The following is a 19,920-nucleotide window of genomic DNA, read 5'->3' as shown; positions in this document are numbered from 1 at the left end:
GCGGTGGCTTCTCTTGTTGCGGAGCACGGGCTCTAGGCGCGTGGGCTTCAGCAGTTGTGGCTCGTGGGCTCAGTTGTTGTGGCTCGTGGGCTCTAGAGCTCAGGCTCAGTAGCTGTGGCACACTGGCTCAGTTGCTCTGCAGCATGTGGGATCTTCCCGGACCAGGGCTCGAACCCCTGTCGCCTGCATTGGCAGGCGGATTCTTAACCACTGCACCACCAGGGAAGCCCCTCATAGTCATCTTTACCTATGTCAATAATAGCAAACATTTAATGATCACATCTGTGTTCATTATGCCCAGTTACCATGTTGGGCATTAGGTTTAAAACAAACTGAGAAGGAAAGTGAACTAACAAGAGGGCCTATGTGTGTCCTGTGTGTGTGTGTGTGTGTGTGTGTGTGTGTGTGTGTGTATGTTTATACACATACATACATATATACATATAAAATACTTGAAATATTCTTTTACATTTATATAATATTTTATATATGAAAGAATGTGTATATTCTTTTAGTCTCCAAACAGATTTGTAGAATAAGTATTTTTATGCCCTGTTTAACACAATGGTATACTGAGTATTCTGAGGTCTGACTCAAAGCTCAGACTTTTTCTAATAATTAATGATGGTGATGATAAGAACTACCATCACTTGGGCACTTAGATGTACCAGGTACGGGGCTACTTGCAATATTTATTATCTCACTTGATACTTAAAACAACCCTGAGGCAATTTTATGACCCAGAGAGGTCAAAAAACTTGCCTGAGATCACACAGCTAGCTGTAGAAGAGCCAAGATTTGAGCATAGTTCTTTCTGGCTCTCAAATCTTTGTGGTAAACCAGTAGCTATACTGACCCCCATGTAAGAGAGATAAAAAGCAACCACTGTTAAATGACAAGTGTTACAAACAAGTAGTTTATCTTTAGCAAGACAGAAATAAGAAAGGGAGGAAGGGAAAGAAAAAAATAAATGACCAAAATATTTTTTCACAACTCTCTTTCTGTAATTTTAGCCACACGTTTTTTTTTCCCCCCCATAATGTGCAGACCCTCATGAGAACTACCAGTTAGTTGAACAGTAAGAGAGCCTGCTGTTCCTTATTTGCACTGCTACTGTCAGCAAAGACAGAGCAGCAGCCGTGTTCTGCAGACTCTACCCGTCCTTTATTCATCTGCCTTTTATTGTTGATCATTTTAACTGCATAAGTATAGTCACTTTGAGGAAACTTTGAAGACGTTAGGTCAGCACATAATTTTTTGGGGGGTCCTTCTGGAGACTTGAGATCCATATGCCACCTCTGGGACTCAGAAAGTTATTGACGGTATTACTGACAGAACCCTTGGTTTACTGTTCTTTTTTTTTTCTTAGATCATATAAGATCACATTTCCTACCATATTGCTAAAACTCTACAGTGGTAACAAATACTGGAGTTCTAAAAGAAAAAGACTGGCCCCTCCTTTAATGTAACAATCATTTGTTGGTCTTCCTTAGCTGAGCAGAAGCCAAGAGGCCCTGGAACCTGACTGCACAGGAAGGGCTCGCAGGACTTCTGGCTGGAGTATATTCGTAAGACACCCACAGGGACCAGCCTCTCATTTTACAGATGAGGAACACCAGACCCTTCATTTCACCTCTTTCACATCTGACATTTTAGTACATTTTCTTATATCCATGTCATGATTAAAGAAAGTAACAACCAAGTTAGTAGCAGTATCCTTTCCACTGTGGAGGAAAACTTGAAGTATGGAAAGTGACCCACCCAAAGACACACAATCATTCAGCACAATAGAAGCTTTGTTTGTGTTCTATAATGGATGTTGCCTTCCGTTTAAACGCTACCCTGGGGAATTCTTCATTTCTAATGTTTATGCCTCTATGACATTTTCAAGCTGTTATGAAGATTCCTCTTAAGATGTTGCTGAACTGACTATACAAACTTTAGTTCATTTAAGTCTTCATCATCAGTCATTTGTCCCATTCTTTAATAATTTTCATTCTTTTTTTTTTTTTGGCTGAGTTGGGTTTTCATTGCTGCGTGTCGGCTTTCTCTAGTTGCGGCGAGCAGGGGCTACTCTTTGTTGCAGTGCGCTGGCTTCTTATTGCAGTGGCTTCTCTTGTTGCAGAGCACAGGCTCTAGGCACGCAGGCTTCAGTAGTTGTGGTACTCAGGCTCAGTAGTTGTGGCTCGCGGGCTCTGGAGCACAGGCTCAGTAGTTGTGGCACACGGGCTTAGTTGCTCTGCGGCATGTGGGATCCTCCCGGACCAGGGCTCGAGCCCACATCCCCTGCATTGGCAGGCGGATTCTTAACCGCTGTGCCACCAGAGAAGTCCCTTCACTCATTTTTGTGGGCTTGTGTTTATGGCAAGGAGGGGACACGAGGTTTTCAGAGAAGGCTATAGTTTATTAGGTAAAATTAATCTTTTTGAAACCAATCTTCAGGTCTTTTACATTTATCCAAACTATCCTTAGGCCTTACTTTATTGCCAGATTAAAAAAAAAAAAAATTCATTATTACATATTGAAAACTTGTTACCGTGTATGAAGACATGAATATAGTTATTTGAATGGCAAATCCTTCTGGGAGTAAACTGAATACATGTTCCTGGTGTGAATTAACAGATGATGAGATAAAATGTCTCTGGACTCAAAATTCTAATAAACTTTCATAAGTCAGGATTTTAAATCCTGGAGGATGCACACAGGTCTCGTTTGGGAGCTAATCTCTCTCCCACTCCCTACTCCCTCTACCCCAGCACCTACCACCAGAGGCAGATGCTGGACACCCCTTTCAGCTTTTCTCATTTCTCCCAGGAAGATTCCAGAGAACTTGTTGATTCAGATGTCCTAAGATTTAAAGCGGCTTCCGATCCCCTGGGAGTATAGGGGACTGCGGGGGTGACGGGTGGCTAGAACAGTGAATATACCCTTACGGTACATTGGAGTCATCAGGGAGACTTTAAGATACTGATGCTGGGGTCCCACTTCTAGTAATTCTGATTTAATTGGTCTGGGATGTATTCTGAGCTTTTGAACTTTCAAAGTTCCTCAGGGATTCTAATGTGCCGCCAGGGTTGAGAATCAAAATTCTAGCATTGTGGTTCTCACACGATAGTATGCATGAAAAATCTCCCGGAGGATTTGTTCAAGCACAGACTCCTGGGCCCCACCCTCAGAGTTTCTGATTCTGCAGGTCTGATGTGGGCCTTAGAGTTGCCTCTCTAGCAAGTTCCCAGGAAATGGCTGATGTGCTGGTCCATGGACTGCTGTTTGAGAACCACCAACCTAGAGCAGTTTGTCTCATCTGGGAATCTCGCTAAAATGCAGATTCTGAGTCAGTAGGCTTGGCACGGGGTCTGTGCTTCTGCAGCTCCAGCAGGCTCCCAGGGTCTGCGCTTCTGCAGCTCCAGCAGGCTCCCGGCGGATACTGCTGCTGATGCGGCCGGTCCAGCAAAGCTCTAATGGAAAGCACCGTTTCAACCCAATTCAGTAACATCCTGCCTAGAAAAGATGTGTGGTCAGTGAGATTCCTGGAGGTACCATGGGCTCAGCATACAGCTTGGACCACTTGGAGGCAGGCAGAGATCTGGAGGGCTTAGTGCTGCTTTGGCATTTGGCCAGCTGCCGTTTGCCTGGATGTTTGAACGTGCCCCTGGTGAAGCTCTGTTGTCAGTAGAGAACTTCATTGTAAAGATTCCCATTTTGCTTGAAGGAGTAACACAGTGGTCCTCAACCCCAGTCACACAATAGGATCACCTAGGGAGCTAGAAACAGATATTAATTCCCAGGCTCCTGCCCCAGAAAGTCTGCTATAATTGATTGGAGGTGGAATCCAGACAGTGGCATTCTTAAAAGCTTTGTAAGTGATCCTAACGCACAGCCAGGGTTGAGAACCACTGAGTTCAAGGATCGCGTGTTGTGGTCTTACAGATAATTTAATTATTTTTCTTTATATTGGGCTAATTTATATCCCACTCTGGTACAAACTAACTTTATTAGGTGTTTGAAAACAATTTAATGTGACATGTTTAACAAACCACCAGGGAAAGGCTCTATGTAGATGCCATCACTGTTAAATCCTAAATTCAGAGTAAAAGAAAGTGCTGGGAAAGTACAGCTGGTGTTTCCGAACGAGCTGAAATATGAAATATTTCTGGGACTGTATCAACAAGCCTAATTTTTTCCCCTCGGGGTTATGGTTGTGTGGAACAAGTCTTCACCACGAAGCTTGCCAAAAAAGGTTATGATAAAATCATGGAATGTGAATGAAAAGAATTCACAGTGTAACTTTAAAGGAGTCAGCCTCTAAATTTAAAAATGCAGGGATGACATGTGTCTTGCACTTGTAGTAGAAGTCTTCAGAACCAAATAGTGCTGGGTATAAGAGAGCTCCTCCTTTATGTTTGTATGGCCAAGAAGCAAATGAGATGGGGAGGATGGCCAACCAGAAAGTGATGAGGACACAGCCGAAGACCCTGAACCTCTTTATCTTTGCAAATGACTTTTTAAAAAATTTGTTTTTGTCTGCGTTGGGTCTTCGTTGCTGTGCGCAGGCTTTCTCTAGTTGTGGAGAGCGGGGGCTACTCTTTGTTGCAGCGTGCAGGCTTCTCATTGCGGTGCCGTCACTTCTTGCAGAGCACGGGCTCTAGGCGCGTGGGCTTCAGTAGTCGCAGCACACGGGCTCAGCAGTTGTGGCTCATGGGCTCTAGAGCGCAGGCTCAGTAGTTGTGGTACACAGGCTTAGTTGCTCCGCAGCATGTGGGACCTTCCCGGGCCAGGGCTCGAACCCGTGTCCCCTGTATTGGCAAGCCGATTTTTCACCTCTATGCCACCAGGGAAGTCCCTGCAAATGACTTTTGCATTCTATACTTGAGCAAAAATGTAGCCATTGACTCAACATACAAATACCAGGAAAGCTGAAGTTACTTTTGCTCTTGGCATTGTGGACTAGTGTGAAGTTCGTGCTTTGGAGGCTCTGCCACTTACTTTGTGACCTTGGCCAAGTTTCTTAGTCTCTCTGTTCCTGTCTCCTCATCTGCCAAGTAGCAATGCCAATTTCATCTCTTTCACACAGGAGTGGGAAGGGGTGTGAGCACGAGGTGAGGCATGGCACCTCACGGAGAAGGTACCTAGTTGGTAGATATTCTTTCACTGCTCTAACATGATCATGAGAATTGAATCCTTAATAAGAAACACCATCCAGCAAAATGTTTTTCTTATAAGTCTTTACTGGTATTTTTTACCTGTGAATTATACTAATTCAGATTTCTTCTTAACAGTCATGAGACAAATATTTTCTATGTGGCGAGTAGGTTTGTTCTTGCCTCGGAGACTTTATTCTTGCTGTTCCCTGCATCTGGGACACCCTTGCCCTGCAGTTTGCCTGCCTTCCCCCTTCTTTCATTCAGGTCTCTGTGCAGGTGCCATGTCCTCAAGAGACCACCTGGCCAATGCATTACAGTCGTATTGTCAATTCTGCTTCAAAGAATTTGTCACCGTCTGGCATTATGCTGTGTAGTTCTTTGTTTATTATGTAACTCCTCTAGAATGGTAAATCCAGGAAGGCAAGCAAGGACTTTGTTTTATTCCCTGCTCCAAGCCCTATGCCTAGAATCCTTGGCACATGGAACTCATTCAGTAGATATGTGCTGAATGAAGGGGTGAAGGAAGGATTCATAGATTGCATCTCAGCTGGTACCATGAGGTGTGTCTCCCAGGACCACCTGGTGGCCACTGTGATACCCTAGGCTGATGCCATAGCTACTGCAGGACTTCAGATTCTAAAGGAGTGAGGTTTTAAAGGAGGGAGATTACGAGAGTAAGGTATGGGGAAAACAGTGATCCCAGACTCTTCTCCTCTTAACTCTATGTTCTGTCTGCTAAATTCTGCGATATTAGTTCTAATCCAAATTTGGGTTCCCTTAAAATAGCTCCATAGTTGGAACTCCCAAGAATTTCTCAGAATGATGATGGGTTGCCTGTGTGCATGTATATTGTATATGTGAGAATTGGGATAGATTTCAGCAAAGCACAGAGTACCCAGCAGCACTGACTTTGTGTTTGTCTTTCTAAATTTACTGGTCCATTTTACGTGGCCTGTTTTTCCATTAATACGTGTGCAGCGTATCTGCTGTTATTATTTTATTTATTTATTTATTTTTGCGGTACGCGGGCCTCTCACTGTTATGGCCTCTCCCGTTGTGGAGCACAGGCTCCAGACGCGCAGGCTCAGCGGCCATGGCTCACGGGCCTAGCTGCTCCGCAGCATGTGGGATCCTCCCAGACTGGGGCACGAACCCGTGTCCCCTGCATTGGCAGGCGGACTCTCAACCACTGCGCCACCAGGGAAGCCCTGCTGTTATTTTTAAATGGCCATTTTAAGAGGTTTTGAAAGAGGAAGAATGCTTCAGTGTCAGATGTGGGAGACTCTACAGAAATTAAATAGCTAGAATGAGAATCTGGCAGTATAATTTTTCTTTTTTTTTTTCTTTTTCGATTTAGTAGTTTTTCATTCGTCTTTGGTTTTCTTTAAATCTGTGTTTAAAGCAGAAAACGCTTGAATGCGTTTGCTGCTTGTAGATCATGATTTTACTTTTCCTGTTGACATATGGATGTGGAAAAAGTCTACAACTGGCCAAGATGCAGGTTAAAGTGACTAGGATTGATACAGACTTGCCATTATTATTGTAAAGTCACTTTAATACTGGGTGACCCTGTCAATATTTTGAGGCTAACCTCTTAAAGAGAGATAATATGATGAAACTAGCTTATTTCCCTTAATTACCTCTGCTGCAAGTGATCCTGTCACTTTAGTCTTTCTATATGTGGGGCAGTTGTTTTTTGTTTTGTTTTTTTTTTTTTAAGATGCCAGTTGCAAAGTGTTGCCCGGGCAACCAGACTGAAGAGGTTGTTAATTAAGTTAAGTACTATATATAGACTTGATAGACATCATAGGGAAAGAGTAAGGAGAGGCTTCTCTTCAAATGGATAAAATTTAAAATTCAGAGGTAATATCAGAAAAGCCTTCTAAATGATAGAAAATATATGGTGTGTCTGTAGTTTTCTCCTTATTTTCTCCATGGAAGAGAGATGGAGTAGAGACACGGATGAATAAATGAAATCAACTGCAAGAATTATTTAGAAACAGGCTGAGAAAGAAGGTTTTAGAAAAACAATTCCTGATGCTATGGTAACCATAGTTGGGTTCAAGTGACAGGCTGATGATGGGGGAAGGGAAGGATGCTGGGTGAGTGTTTTAGATAATCTGTTGAAAAGTGAATAGAGGGTAGAATGAAGAGGAGAATAAAGCTAAGACACTTGATTACAAAATAAAAAAAAGATTTAGATCTTAGAAATCTAAAGTCTTTGAAAGCATCACTTTACAATTTGCCAAGTCAGTATAACAGGCTTGAATCTTCTGCCTGCTAGTCATGAACTTAACAACACATGCCTTGAAAAATTAAAGTAAAAACTGTTAGAAATATGAGGAGAAGTTGCTGGTTTATAGTGGGAGATTTTTTATAGCTCCTTCTTGGAAATCAGGTAAAAAATGTAAGATGTAAGTGAGCTGAATGTCATAATTAAGCTTGATTTAATAGATTTGCAAGTTTGGATTCAGTAAACAGAGAATACATGTCCTTTCCAAATACTTGTGTATTCAAAAAGTTGGCCATAGGCCACATGTACATACATGCCAAAAAAACAAAAACAAAAGATAAACTCAAGAAATTAACAGAAGTAGAAAATTGTATAGCCTACATTTTCTGGCAACAGGGCAGTGAAACTATAAATTAAACTGAAAAGGAAAGTCAAGGAGAAAGAAAGGAAAAAGGAAAGCCATGTAGAAATTTATTAGCACTGTCCTAAAAAGTCCTTAGTTAAAGAAGAGATCAAAACTGAATTAGAAATGAGTTACATTGAGAGTAGTATGTATCAAAAATTAGAATATAACCAAAGCAATATTTGGCTAAAGTATTAAAATCATAATTAAAGTTATTCACACTTCTGAGAAAGTAGAAGAGAAAGTGAACTAAGCATCAATTTTAAACCTAGAGAAAAGCCAGGTAAACAATCTGAAAGACAAAGAAGGAAGAGATTCAGAAACTTGAGAGAACCCATGAACACATAAACCACAAAAAAGAAAGCTTGCTCCATAAAGCCTGAAATGAATTTGTAACTCTAGATATGTGAGGTATTTCTTAATGTATATATTTCTTAATATATATAAATATGTTATATATATTTCAACATATGTTAGTATAGATAATTCTAAAAAAGGTGGAACACCTGAATAATCTAATAACCAACAAAGAAATCTGTCCTTTCCTCCTTTAAAAATATACTGAGTTCAGACAGGTTCATGAGTTATATGAAAACATCAAAGAATAGATAATTCCTGTGGTATATGAACTGCTTTATAGCCGAGAAAGAGGTAGAATGATAAACAGGTCATTGAAAAAGTTAGTATAACTCTGGAACTAAGACCAGATGAGGCCAGCACACATACACGAAAAGAGAGAGCTGCGGGCTAATATTACTCAAGCTTATTAATCTAAAAATCTTAAAACGTTAGGAAGTCACACCCAGCTGGATCTTTAGAAAGAGGGTTTATTCTAAGAAAACGAGGCTGGTTTAAAATATACTAATTGATTATATTAGTAAATTAAAGGGAAAGCCAATATGAATCTTGAGAAAAGTTGAAAAAGCATTTATAATAAGGTTTAATCCTCTTATGTGGTACCTTGTGTGGTACCTTATGCCACGTGTGTTACTAAGGCAGGTCTTCAGAAGTAAATAAATCTCTCAGGGCTTGAGCTGCAAAATACGTTATCAGTCAGTGACAATGTTGGGACTGTTAAAAGAAACTTAAAGAGCAGAATAACTAGGAAGATCTAATATGTTGGGTTTTAATGAAAACATCTGATTATGTTTTTAAAATCTGATTATACATACCAAATATTTTCTAGAATAAGAATGTAATAGAATGTGATACAGAATAAGTTAATTACAGCACATTAACAAGAGTAGAAATTAAGTGCTGTTTGCAGTTAAAGTCATAGCACTCTTATTAATTATGGGACCATGTGTTTGTGTTTGACAGATAAGAGATCTACTCAGTGTGCTTTACACACTCCATCTCCCATACAGCCACGATTTGCTTTCTCCTCCTCAGCTCTTTGATTTGTTCTGCCCACACTGATGGGGATCCAGGAGTGGAATTCCTCTTAATTGTGTTCTCTTCTGAAGACAGTTGCTTGGGCTTGTAATATGAAAATTGGATATATGTATCCTCTGTATATCCTGCTGCAGCCACACTGGCCTCTTGCTCCTCTTGGGACGCGCAGGAGTGCAGTAGCTGTGCCCTCTGCTGGGATGCTCTTCTCCCAAGTATCTCCATGGCCCACCCTTCACTCCTTCAAATCTGTTCAAACATCAGCTTCCCAGTGATGCCTATTCCGACCAAATTGTGTTTTGTTTTGTTTTTTTTAATTTATCTTTGGCTGTATTGGGTCTTCATTGCTGTGCTCAGGCTTTCTCTAGTTGCGGCGAGCAGGGGCTACTCTTCATTGCAGTGTGCGGGCTTCTCATTGCAGTGGATTCTCTTGTTGCAAAGCACAGGCTCTAGGTGCGCGGGCTTCAGTATTGTGGCACGCAGGCTTAGTAGTTGTGGCACACGGGCTTGGTTGCTCTGTGGCATGTGGGATCTTCCCAGACCAGGGCTCGAACCTGTGTCCCCTGCATTGGCAGGTGGATTCTTAACCACTGTGCCACCAGGGAAGTCCCCCGACCAAATTGTAACTGCCCCCCACTTCTTCCATGCACTCTAATTCCCTCTTGCTCTGTTCTATTCCCCCACCCAGCACTTATCACCCTCTGCTACTATATAGTTTGCTTATTTATAATATTTATTGTTTATTTTATATCACCCTCCAGTGCATTGTAAACTGTATAAGGGCCAGGATCTATGTTTGTTTTCCTTGTGGTGTATCCCAGGCTGCTGGAACAGCAGGTACTTGAGAAATATTTTTTAATGAATTTACTAGAACTATGAGTATGAAGGCTCTCCTGTGCTATCTTTTGATTGGACAAGAAATAGTTACACAAGGAAGATGGATGGTGAAATGAAAGATACAGCAATCAAGGTAGAAGTGACCTGAGGGACACTTGATTTTGGAAATAGACCTACTTTTGTAATATAAAGAGCTAAGTGGGCTGGAAGTAAGGAAGCTTGGATTCTTGCTTTAATTTTACCACTGACCTTAGACACATCGCTTGAATTCTCGGACCTCAGGTTCTTTATCTACAAAATAGACTAAAATTTTCAGTTTAGAAGGCTGAACTAGGAGACCTCTTGCATCTAACCCTGCTTTGTGCTTCTTTGTGGATTTTACTTTAGGAAAGACAGAGCTTATGAACGTACCCCAATATGACATGGCATTATTTTCACCCAACGTTTTCCGAACTCTTTCCACTCAAGGTCATGAGGCTATGATGATGTGCTTTTGGTTTATTTCAGACTTCTCTTTTCTTTTTTTTTTTTGAGTTTAAAAAGGTATTATTCTTTATTTTAAAAAATAGTGATAAAATATGCGTAATGTAAACCATCTTCACTATATTTAAGTGAAGGCATATTAATGCCACAGTTCAGTGGCATTAAGTACATTCACATTGTTTGTGCAACCATCACCACCATCCATCTCCAGAACGTTTTTCTTTTTTTTTTTTTCACACACAACACACTGTAAGTGGATGACCACAACAAAAGCAACAATGATTGCACTTACCAAACACGAAACACACTCATGCTATGTCATAATATTGACATTCAGTCCAGGAATCCTTCATAGTAACAGCTCCTTTACTTTGCAGTGAAAATTGATTTGTATATTTTTTGCCTCTGAGTCCTTGTGGGATTTTTTTTTTTTATTCAAACAGAAAGTCACAAAAATTATAATCATCCTCATCAGTTCACTGAGTCCCATGTAATTAATTTTTTTTATCTTGATCTTTTGTTAGCACTTTTATGAATTCATCAGTTTTCCATTAGAGTTCCGAAAATGCTTCTTCATTCGGTTCAGCACTATAGTCAGTTACCAGAAACCTGTACTTGTCAGAGTCTTTTCCATGAATTCCTTGAAGATGAAACCCTTTTATAGGAACATATTTGCAAAAGCATCAGAGTACGCCCAGAACTGTCTGTAAATGACAAAAGACTTAAAAATGACCACGGTTAAAGATTTGATGACAGTTCATAATAATGCAATTCACAAGGGCCTAATGGGGCTATAAGTTTCTTAAAAGCTTAAACCAAGAAACTGAGCTGTGGACCGGGGCTCCAGAAGCTAGGGCTTTTCTTGATTTATTTTTCTTATCTGTAAAATGGAAGTGCAGCAACAGGTTGGTGACATAATACTGTAGAAAGGAGAATGAGGTACATTTGATGGATTTCTGCTAGGGATAGAAACACACCAGATGCCATTTCGGGAAATTACATGGGAATTTGGCCTCAATATCCATCTTGCTAAGGCTTTCATATCATCTTAATCTGTTCATCTCCTCAAATTTCAGAGCTTGGAGGTCGAGTTCCTCCGTGGTGATTCTCATGCATCTTGTCTTCAGTCCCCAAAGCAGCCATTAGGTATTTGTGGGCCTGTTTCGGTGTTTAAATGTACACTGTTTTCAAAGAATGGCCCTTAAAACTCCTCTTAAACTTAAAGATCTTTCCATTGGTCAGTGACTGAGTCCTGTTTTCAGAGTCTCTACGTCACACAGGCATCTTCCCTCCGCCTTTCTTCACCTGGTCCATGTGCTGGACATGGATTGTTCAACACAAGGGAGGGGACGGGCCAATGGAGAAGGCAGCTTCCACCTCTCGCTCTGGTGTCATGAGCAGGTCACAGGAAAGATTTCCATGGGAGGCTTAGCTGTGTTGGAGGGTTCTCACCAGATTTCTGTCCCTCCTGTACTCTTTGTTAGTTAGTCTATCATCAGGGCTGCCTGCACTTATGGGGAAAGTGCCCCATGCTGCCCCTGGGCCTGTGCTAAACTCTTTCTCTCCCATTTAGAAGAGAAGCCAGATTGCTCCAAGGCCCGCTGTGAAGTCCAGTTCTCTCCGCGTTGTCCTGAAGACTCCGTTCTGATCGAGGGTTACGCGCCCCCCGGGGAGTGCTGCCCCCTCCCCAGCCGCTGCGTGTGCGACCCCGCGGGCTGCCTGCGGAAAGTCTGCCAGCCAGGATACCTGAACATACTTGTGTCCAAAGCCTCAGGGAAGCCGGGAGAGTGCTGTGACCTCTATGAGTGCAAACCAGGTATGCACGGGCTTGGTCCCAGCAGCCTCGCTGCTTTGCATCAGAGGGCAGCAGCAGCCAGCCTTCCCCCGCCCCCCGCCCCACCCTGGCCACTTGACAGTGGGACGCTGCAAACCTGCTACTCTGGGCTAACAGCAGCCTGGCTTCTGCCCTCCAGTCAGAGAACCAGATAATCCACTGGTACAGAAGTGCCTTCAGAGAGGGACCTTGCCTTTTTCTCTTCTTCTTTTTTCTTCCTTCAAAGTATGCTTGATGGGGGCCGTAGGGTTAAAACTTATGGTACTGTGGTTGCCTGCTTCATTCCCCCAGAGGAGGTCGTCGTCCTCATTTGCAGATATATCTGTCACTTTAAAGTATTACATGTAAAAACAATCATCATACATAAAACAGAAAGTTATTTTTAGATAAATATATGCATCAAAATGCCAGACATTTTATAATGAAATACTCAGCCCCAGTCTTCCTCCTTGCCAGCTCCCCACCATCCGTCTGTTAGCTTTATAGCATGTGCTAAGTCATCTTTGACTGTTTACTCAACTTCTTTGCCACATTTGTTTTGTAGTCATGTCCCAGCTGTTTCTGGATCTATGGTATTTCTAACATCTTTGTTCTTGTGACTGCATTTCTAATGTGGTCTGTGAATAGGTCTGGACTGCAGAGATTTCCTCTTCCAAAGTTTCTAACCATGGGTCAGATTTTTTTTAACTGCTTGGTAAATGTTCAAGCCAAGCAAGCCCTTGCCCTTGTTCGTCTCTTGAACTGTTTCATCAGAAATGCCTTGGGCTGATCGTCACCATCCATAGAACCACCACTGGTTTAACTCTCTGTCTTTCTCTGTGTCTGCATCTTAACTCTTCAGTGTCTTGTTCCCTTCTTTTCTTGAACAGAAGATTTGGGTCATATTACAGTTCTCTAACGTTGATGGAAATGAAAATGCCAGTGCTAAGACAGGGTTTCCAGGAAGCAAGGAGACTACAAAAATTTGAAGAGCCAGTGTTTCATTTGGGGACTGAAAATGCAAGGAAACGTAACGGTGAATGGTGCCTCTGTTTGCCCCCCAGTTTTCAGCGTGGACTGCAGCACTGTGGAGTGTCCCTCCGTTCAGCAGGCTGTGTGCCCCCTGGACAGCTATGAAACTCAAGTCAGACTCACAGCGGATGGTTGCTGCACCCTGCCAACAAGGTCGGTCCGTCATTCGTTTTTTTACGCTTTCTCCTCTGTCCTGTGTGTTAGCATCACGAAAGGCACAGTTTCAGGCATGCCATTTGTTTTCTCCAAGGGTCAGAGAACCCTAATACCCTCCTGTTTCTATGGAGAAATCACTGAACGGTTACTATGACTTGGTAGTTCCATGTATCGTTCCTGGGGCCAAAGTCAACTGTCCTCAGGTTAAGTCCCTAATCCTTAGAGGCTCCTCAGGTTGGGGTGCCTGTGTACTTTTGCAGGCTGCAAACTAAACAGGCACGTGTGTCCCTCAGTCTGGAGCCGGGGAGACAGCAAGGTATCGATCCATAGTAGGCACGTCATTTTATCCTGTGCAGTGAATCTTACAGGTGTTTAACCATTGTTTCCAATGGGGTGAAATGCTGCATGCATCATAGAATTGCTCCCCAGGGATCCTTGACGTTTGCAATCGCACATCTACCCAGACCTATAACTTGCTGAGGCAACAAGGAGTTTAAATTCCTATAATGCTTTCTGGAGGAACAAGCACATCTCTCTTTGGCTTGATGGGGGAAAAGCTGCTGTCAGTTTAGTCTTAGTAGCCGGACATCCCCTTAACCCTGCAGGGCCAGACTTACTCCAGAACGCAAGGGTCCCCAGGCCCCCCATCCTTGACAGTCTTCATAGCACCACCGTAGAGCTGGTACTTTGTGCTTTGCTTTGGGAAAGACCGTGCTTGGAATCATGGGGTTTACGTTCTATTTCCCCTGCTGAGTGCCCTCCCCTCTTCCCTACCAGGTCCTCCCCTCCATATTTCCCAGGTCACTAAGTCATGATTTTGACTAAGCCATCTCATTTCTTTGAACTTTTGCTTTACATTTAATATCCAGAGTTAACATGGTACCTTCCTTAACCCCATATCTAAGCTCTCTCTCCCTCAGTCCCTGTGCCAGGCACTTAGCATCTGTGTTTGTTGCATGAGTAATTGTGATTAAACAAATGGTTTGCTAAGGTAGGAATGTGTATGGTCTGTAGTTAAGGAAAGTATCAGTCATTTGTCCGTGATTGAAGTAGACATCCAGAGTTTGTTCTGATAACTACTTTTTTCTTCTTCCTTCTCTTAAAAAGTGTTAATTCTTTGACATTTACTAGCCATTGTTGTGTCAGAAACCATAGGATTCTCTCAGACATATTTTACAGGACTTGCCCTATCCTTTATAGTGCATCGTAAAACAGGTGCAGAGATTTTTGTGAAGGTAACATACAGTGGCGTAGCACTTTCTTACGACACTGCGTTGTGATAATTTATGTGAAGATGTTTGGAAAGGGTTGAAGTATTGTGCAAACATAAGGTACTACTAATCAGTAAAGGAGGAAATGGAATATTACTAACAGGGACAGATGTCCCTTCAAGGTCTTCGTGAAAAGGAAGGTGGCACATGATATTAGACCACCTAATTAATCAAAACTAAGCCAGTTGTCAATTAACAAGACCTTTAGAGAGCAAGAGGGACACTTCTCAATTCACTTGTTATAAATGTAATGTAGCACCATTTGTATGTAGGAGGCACAGTAGGCTATTTTTTTCACTTTAAGGGGTCGAAATGGATAGAAGCAACAGGAAGACATACTTAATTTCAATTTAAGGAAAAAAAATTTCTTACAACTAATGATGTACAGTCATGCACTGGGCTGCTTCCTGAGATAAACTGAGCTCCCTGGGGCCGGAGAGACTTCTTTCCGTCTGGATGGCCACCTTCCAGGAATGCTTAGAAGAAATGTTACCTTGGAAAGGAGGTTCAAGTAGAAGCCTTCCGTTTTTATCCCCAAGCTTCCGTGAGTCTGGTAAACATAAACCTTAGGGTGATTATTACGTATTGACCTAATTTTGACTTTGGCATTCAGAACCAAAGGATATTCAGTTAAAGGGCTCTAATGAAGAAATTGGAAGCATGGAGAAGGAAGCCATCCAAAAATCCCAGGGTAAATTATTTGCAGGGAGGGATAAGTTCTCACAGCTCTTTGGTTTCCTGTATTTTAAATAGTCAGTGACCCTTCCTCCCCTGCTGCCCCTTCTCCACATGCATCCTGTGTTCCCACCTGAACTGGATTCCCTCCATCCCCCAAGCTGTCTCGGGCTCTGGGCCTTTGCATTTGCAGTGGGCTCTTCCCTGATTGCCTTCCCCTTCTACAAACTTCTCCTCTTTCAGGACTACATTTCCTTCTCTTTGAAGTGTTTTTCAGTCTTCAGCCCCTAAAGATGACTTAGGTGTCTCTCCTCTGCTCCCTTGTAATCTAATTCCCATGTATCTCTTTTTTTTCCCCCCATGTATCTCTTTATCATAGCCCTTTTCATAATACATGGAAATCATTGATTTTTTTTTTGGTCAGTCTCTCTCTCCTACTCTCTGTGCTTCTCAGGGAAGGGAGTATTTTATAGCCTCTGGTACATAGAACAGGACTTGATATAAAATGGTAACCTACATTTATGAATGAGTGAATGAATGAATGAACAGGCCCACTATTGGCCATGGTGACTTATATGTTGAGGAAGAGAAAAATTATCTTCCTGCCATTAGGTGGTAATACTACTCCTTGTCTCACTATAAAACCCTTGCAGTTTCCCCCCACCCCCCTTCTTTATGGCCAGTTCTCAGTATTGCAGAAATCCTCCACTCCAAGCACTGGGCTCATGTCTCAAAGCATGAGATGTCTTTATCTCTCCATTCTACCTTTTCTAATAGTATTGTTCATCCTGCAGGACTTCCAGTTAAATTCTACTTTATCCACAAGATCTTTGTTCTCAGCCAACACCCGTCTCACTCCCTAGGTACTCCCAACATATCCTGTCCATGTTGCCAATTAATCATATACTTCCTTGCATTGTTATGTAACTGTTAACATGGGTAAAGTCTTGTCTCACCAGCTAAAGGACATTTCTACAGGTCAGGAATTGTGTCTTCTTTCTTTTCCTCTGTGTATGCATTAATTATGAATGAATCAGTAATGCAGAATACACTCAGACTGTGACTTAACCTAGTTGAGCATATGAAATGGGTTCCCACTTGTTAAGGAGGATGACAGACAGGTCATACTTTGATAAGAGAATAAAAACCCAAACAATCACGTGAAAGTGGAAATAAAAAGAAGAGAGCCTAATATGTTGTAATACTGGTAGTATTTTAAGAGAAGAAAACTACCTAACTTTATCCTTGTGTGTGATCCACGTCAAAGGTTTTCTCTTTGAGACCATGATTAGGTATAAAGAAGAGCATTTTAGAATATGCAAAGCCCTGTTATGATGACTTGGCCTTTACCAGCATATTTATAAAGAGCACTGTTAAGAAATTAGAGCCATTTGAGATCAAAACTGATTGTGTGGCGAATTCAGGGGGAAAAGCCCTTTACAGTCAGGACAGAGTAAGGTAAAATATTGGAAACTTTAGCAGTAGAGGTTTACCTTAGGTGGAAGTCACAGCCCCTTTTTTGTAGGACTTATTATACTTGCATAGACTAAAAAAGGAATTTGTGGACATTCTGCCCTCATCTTAAAGAATAAATCCCTCCCTCCTTCATTACCATCCAAATGGAATTGCCATTCCCAGTGAGACTGTGTCACCCATTAAGGCCCCTGACTGCCCTGTTTGGGTGTAAGTACTTGCTCACTTGGTGAATTTTCTTTTGAGTTGCCTGTTCTCAGTTCATTTATTCATTCAGTTATTCATTCATTCATGGAACATGAGCTGAGCTCTTCCAAGTGATAGATACTCCCCTCCAGATGTCCTTATGGTGCATGGATATCTCTTTCCACTTTCATGCCTGACAAGTACTTGTTCTCCCACCCACCTCTGCCCTTTCTAAGGATATGTTAGTCCTTCTCCCCTTGCTGAGTCTCTGCATTTTTTTAATGGCCCATCCTTCATTGTCCCCTCTTTCGCTGTCTTTTCTCCTGAACTTCATCCTGTTTAGATATAATTCTTTGTGATATAATTATCATTTTAAAATCTTCCTTCCCTCAACTTGGTTTAGGTGTCCGAGCACTCCGCTAATTCTTTTCATCCTCTTCTCTTCTGTTGGTGCTAGAATATGTTGTGAGGTATATGGCAGCTCATCATACCTTTCAGGAGATAGTGAAAAGGAATGAGGCTTAGTGGCTCTGGGCCTTAAACTGGGCCTGAACCCTGCGTGATGACAAAAAGGAAAAATGGGACTGTCCATGGGGCTCATGACACCTCATGGTCTTTGCAAGACCCTTTGTACATGTGTGCATGCCAGTGCCTCCATGGAAAAGGAAACTTACAAAGAGAAAGTTATGTCAAATGCTTTGATCAAATGATGTCTTTGCAGGGAAGGAAAAACAGGGAAGTCTTTAAGTAACATCTAGGTGGCAGTAACAGTGACAGCTTAAACTTGTACCTTGCTGTTTACAAAGCATTTTTTACTTTTGCTGCCCTCATTTTGTCATCTTTCTGACTCCATGAGAAACTTATGGATATGAAAACAGAGGTTGAGAGAATAAGTGACTTGTGCAAGATCACAGATGTTTTTTGGTACAAGGGACAGAGCAGGTCCAAGTCTTCAGCCCAGGTTCTTTGATTCAAAGCCCTATGCTCTCCAGTGCAGTTTTTTTTTTTTTTTTTTTTGGTACAATGTTCTGTTGTTGTTTTTAAGTTCAGGAAATATATTAAAGAATATGAATTTATATCTCACCATCATGTTTGTTTATATCAGCATAGTACATATTAACACAATATACCCATGTTTCAGTTACACACTGCTGTGTAACAAGACACCCCCAAAAGTAGTTGCTTAAAACAATGAAGATTTATTATTTCTCATGCCTCAGTGTTTTAACTGGGAGGTTCTTCTGTAGGCAGCTGGTGGGTCATCTGGGGCTAGATGGTCTACGGTGGCATCATTCTCACATATCTGGCTGGAAAGGCCTGTCACCCCCTGTGTGGTCCTTCATCCTGGCTCCTCTATGTGATGGCAGAAGCAAGGGAGGACGCAGCAAAGCCTTAAAAGAGACCAAGAACCTGGAAGTCACACAGCATGACCTCCACTGCATTCTGATAGTGGAAGCAATTCACAGGGAGAGCCTTGGTTCAAAGTGTGGGGCAGTGGATTCCACCTCTTGATGGGAGAAGCTGCAAAGAATGTGTGACTTTTTTTTTTGCGGTACGCGGGCCTCTCACTGTTGTGGCCTCTCCCGTTGCGGAGCACAGGCTCCGGATGCGCAGGCTCAGCGGCCATGGCTCACGGGCCCAGCCGCTCCGTGGCATGTGGGATCTTCCCGGACCGGGGCACGAACCCGCGTCCCCTGCATCGGCAAGTGGACTCTCAACCACTGCGCCACCAGGGAAGCCCTGTGACCATTTTTAATCCACCATAACATACATGTCATCAAAATAGGGGCCTCCTTAGGTTTCATTTTCTAATGGTCGAAAGTTGGTGGAGTGTTGCAGCTCTGCGACCTTCTTTCCAAAGACTAATGTCCTTCTGGCCCTGGGACTCAGCGCCCTCCTTTCTCTCAGCTGCTCTGTTTCTGCTTCTCCCTTCACTTGCCAGTCAGCAGTTCACCTGGGAGTAGATAAATGATTTAGGAGCCTCTGAGCACCACCTCGACTTTAAGCATCGTTTAGCCAATCATTATTTTTAACTCCTCTCCTTATGGAATGTTGTGACTATCTAGTTAATCTTGGTTTTCTCTCATCACACAACAGGGAATGCCATTTTTGGACGCCATAAGATCTGCCTGATAAAACCAGGTCAATTTTTAAAACAAACAGAAAAAAAAAACCAAACTTTCAAAGATGTACATAGTGATTCCCTTGGTAATGGTTGATTCTGGAATGGATAGTTGTCTGAGAGAAATATACCCACCAGGTGTGGTTGGAGGGTAGATCCAGCCTGCGCTGTACCTCTGTGCATCCCATGTCCTCCTGTGTCGGCCAGCTTAGACCGTTTATTAAGAAGAAAGCTCCCAGATCATGTTTTATTTTGTTTTTTCTCTGCACTCTTCACCCTTTGCTATCCCCGATGTATGTGCTGCATTTTACAGAGTTTTCCCTTTGCCTCTGTAATTTTTCACCAGGCTTTTTAGATACAGGTTCACAGGGGAGAAATTAACTAGTTAAAAATCTAAAAAGTAATACCTTTACTGTATTCTTTTTTACCGTAAGTCAAATGAGTGTTTCAATATCTTTACGCCTTTTGCTTTGTTATGTAACTGTTCTTATGTTTTTATTAAGATGAACGAATATAATATGTTATTGACAGTCACCCATTCTAAATTTACTTTAATGAGATTTGTCCCCAACTTTTTGTTCGGAACCATTCTGTTTTCAATTTCTGTCTCTAAATATCCATTCCTTAATAGTTATTTAGAAAAATCCAATCCAGTTATTTTGAGGTGGAAATAAATTAAGTCAGTGTTTAAAATGTTGAA

General features: G+C 42.0%; 1 protein-coding gene across 1 annotated transcript in view; it reads left to right on the top strand.

The window, feature by feature from the left end:
• CRIM1 (cysteine rich transmembrane BMP regulator 1) overlaps nucleotides 1–19,920 on the top strand; it is a 206,715-nt gene that overhangs the window by 84,202 nt on the left and 102,593 nt on the right. The window contains exons 3-4 of the mRNA XM_065891147.1: nucleotides 12,066–12,308; nucleotides 13,370–13,490. Of these exons, the coding sequence (XP_065747219.1) occupies nucleotides 12,066–12,308; nucleotides 13,370–13,490 (364 nt within the window). The remainder of the gene's footprint in view (nucleotides 1–12,065; nucleotides 12,309–13,369; nucleotides 13,491–19,920) is intronic.

Source organism: Phocoena phocoena, chromosome 14 (genome assembly GCF_963924675.1).
Source record: "Phocoena phocoena chromosome 14, mPhoPho1.1, whole genome shotgun sequence".
In the NCBI taxonomy this organism is placed as follows: Eukaryota; Metazoa; Chordata; class Mammalia; order Artiodactyla; family Phocoenidae; genus Phocoena; species Phocoena phocoena.
Note: the sequence above shows the minus strand (reverse complement) of the source record. Positions and strands in the feature narration are given on the sequence as shown.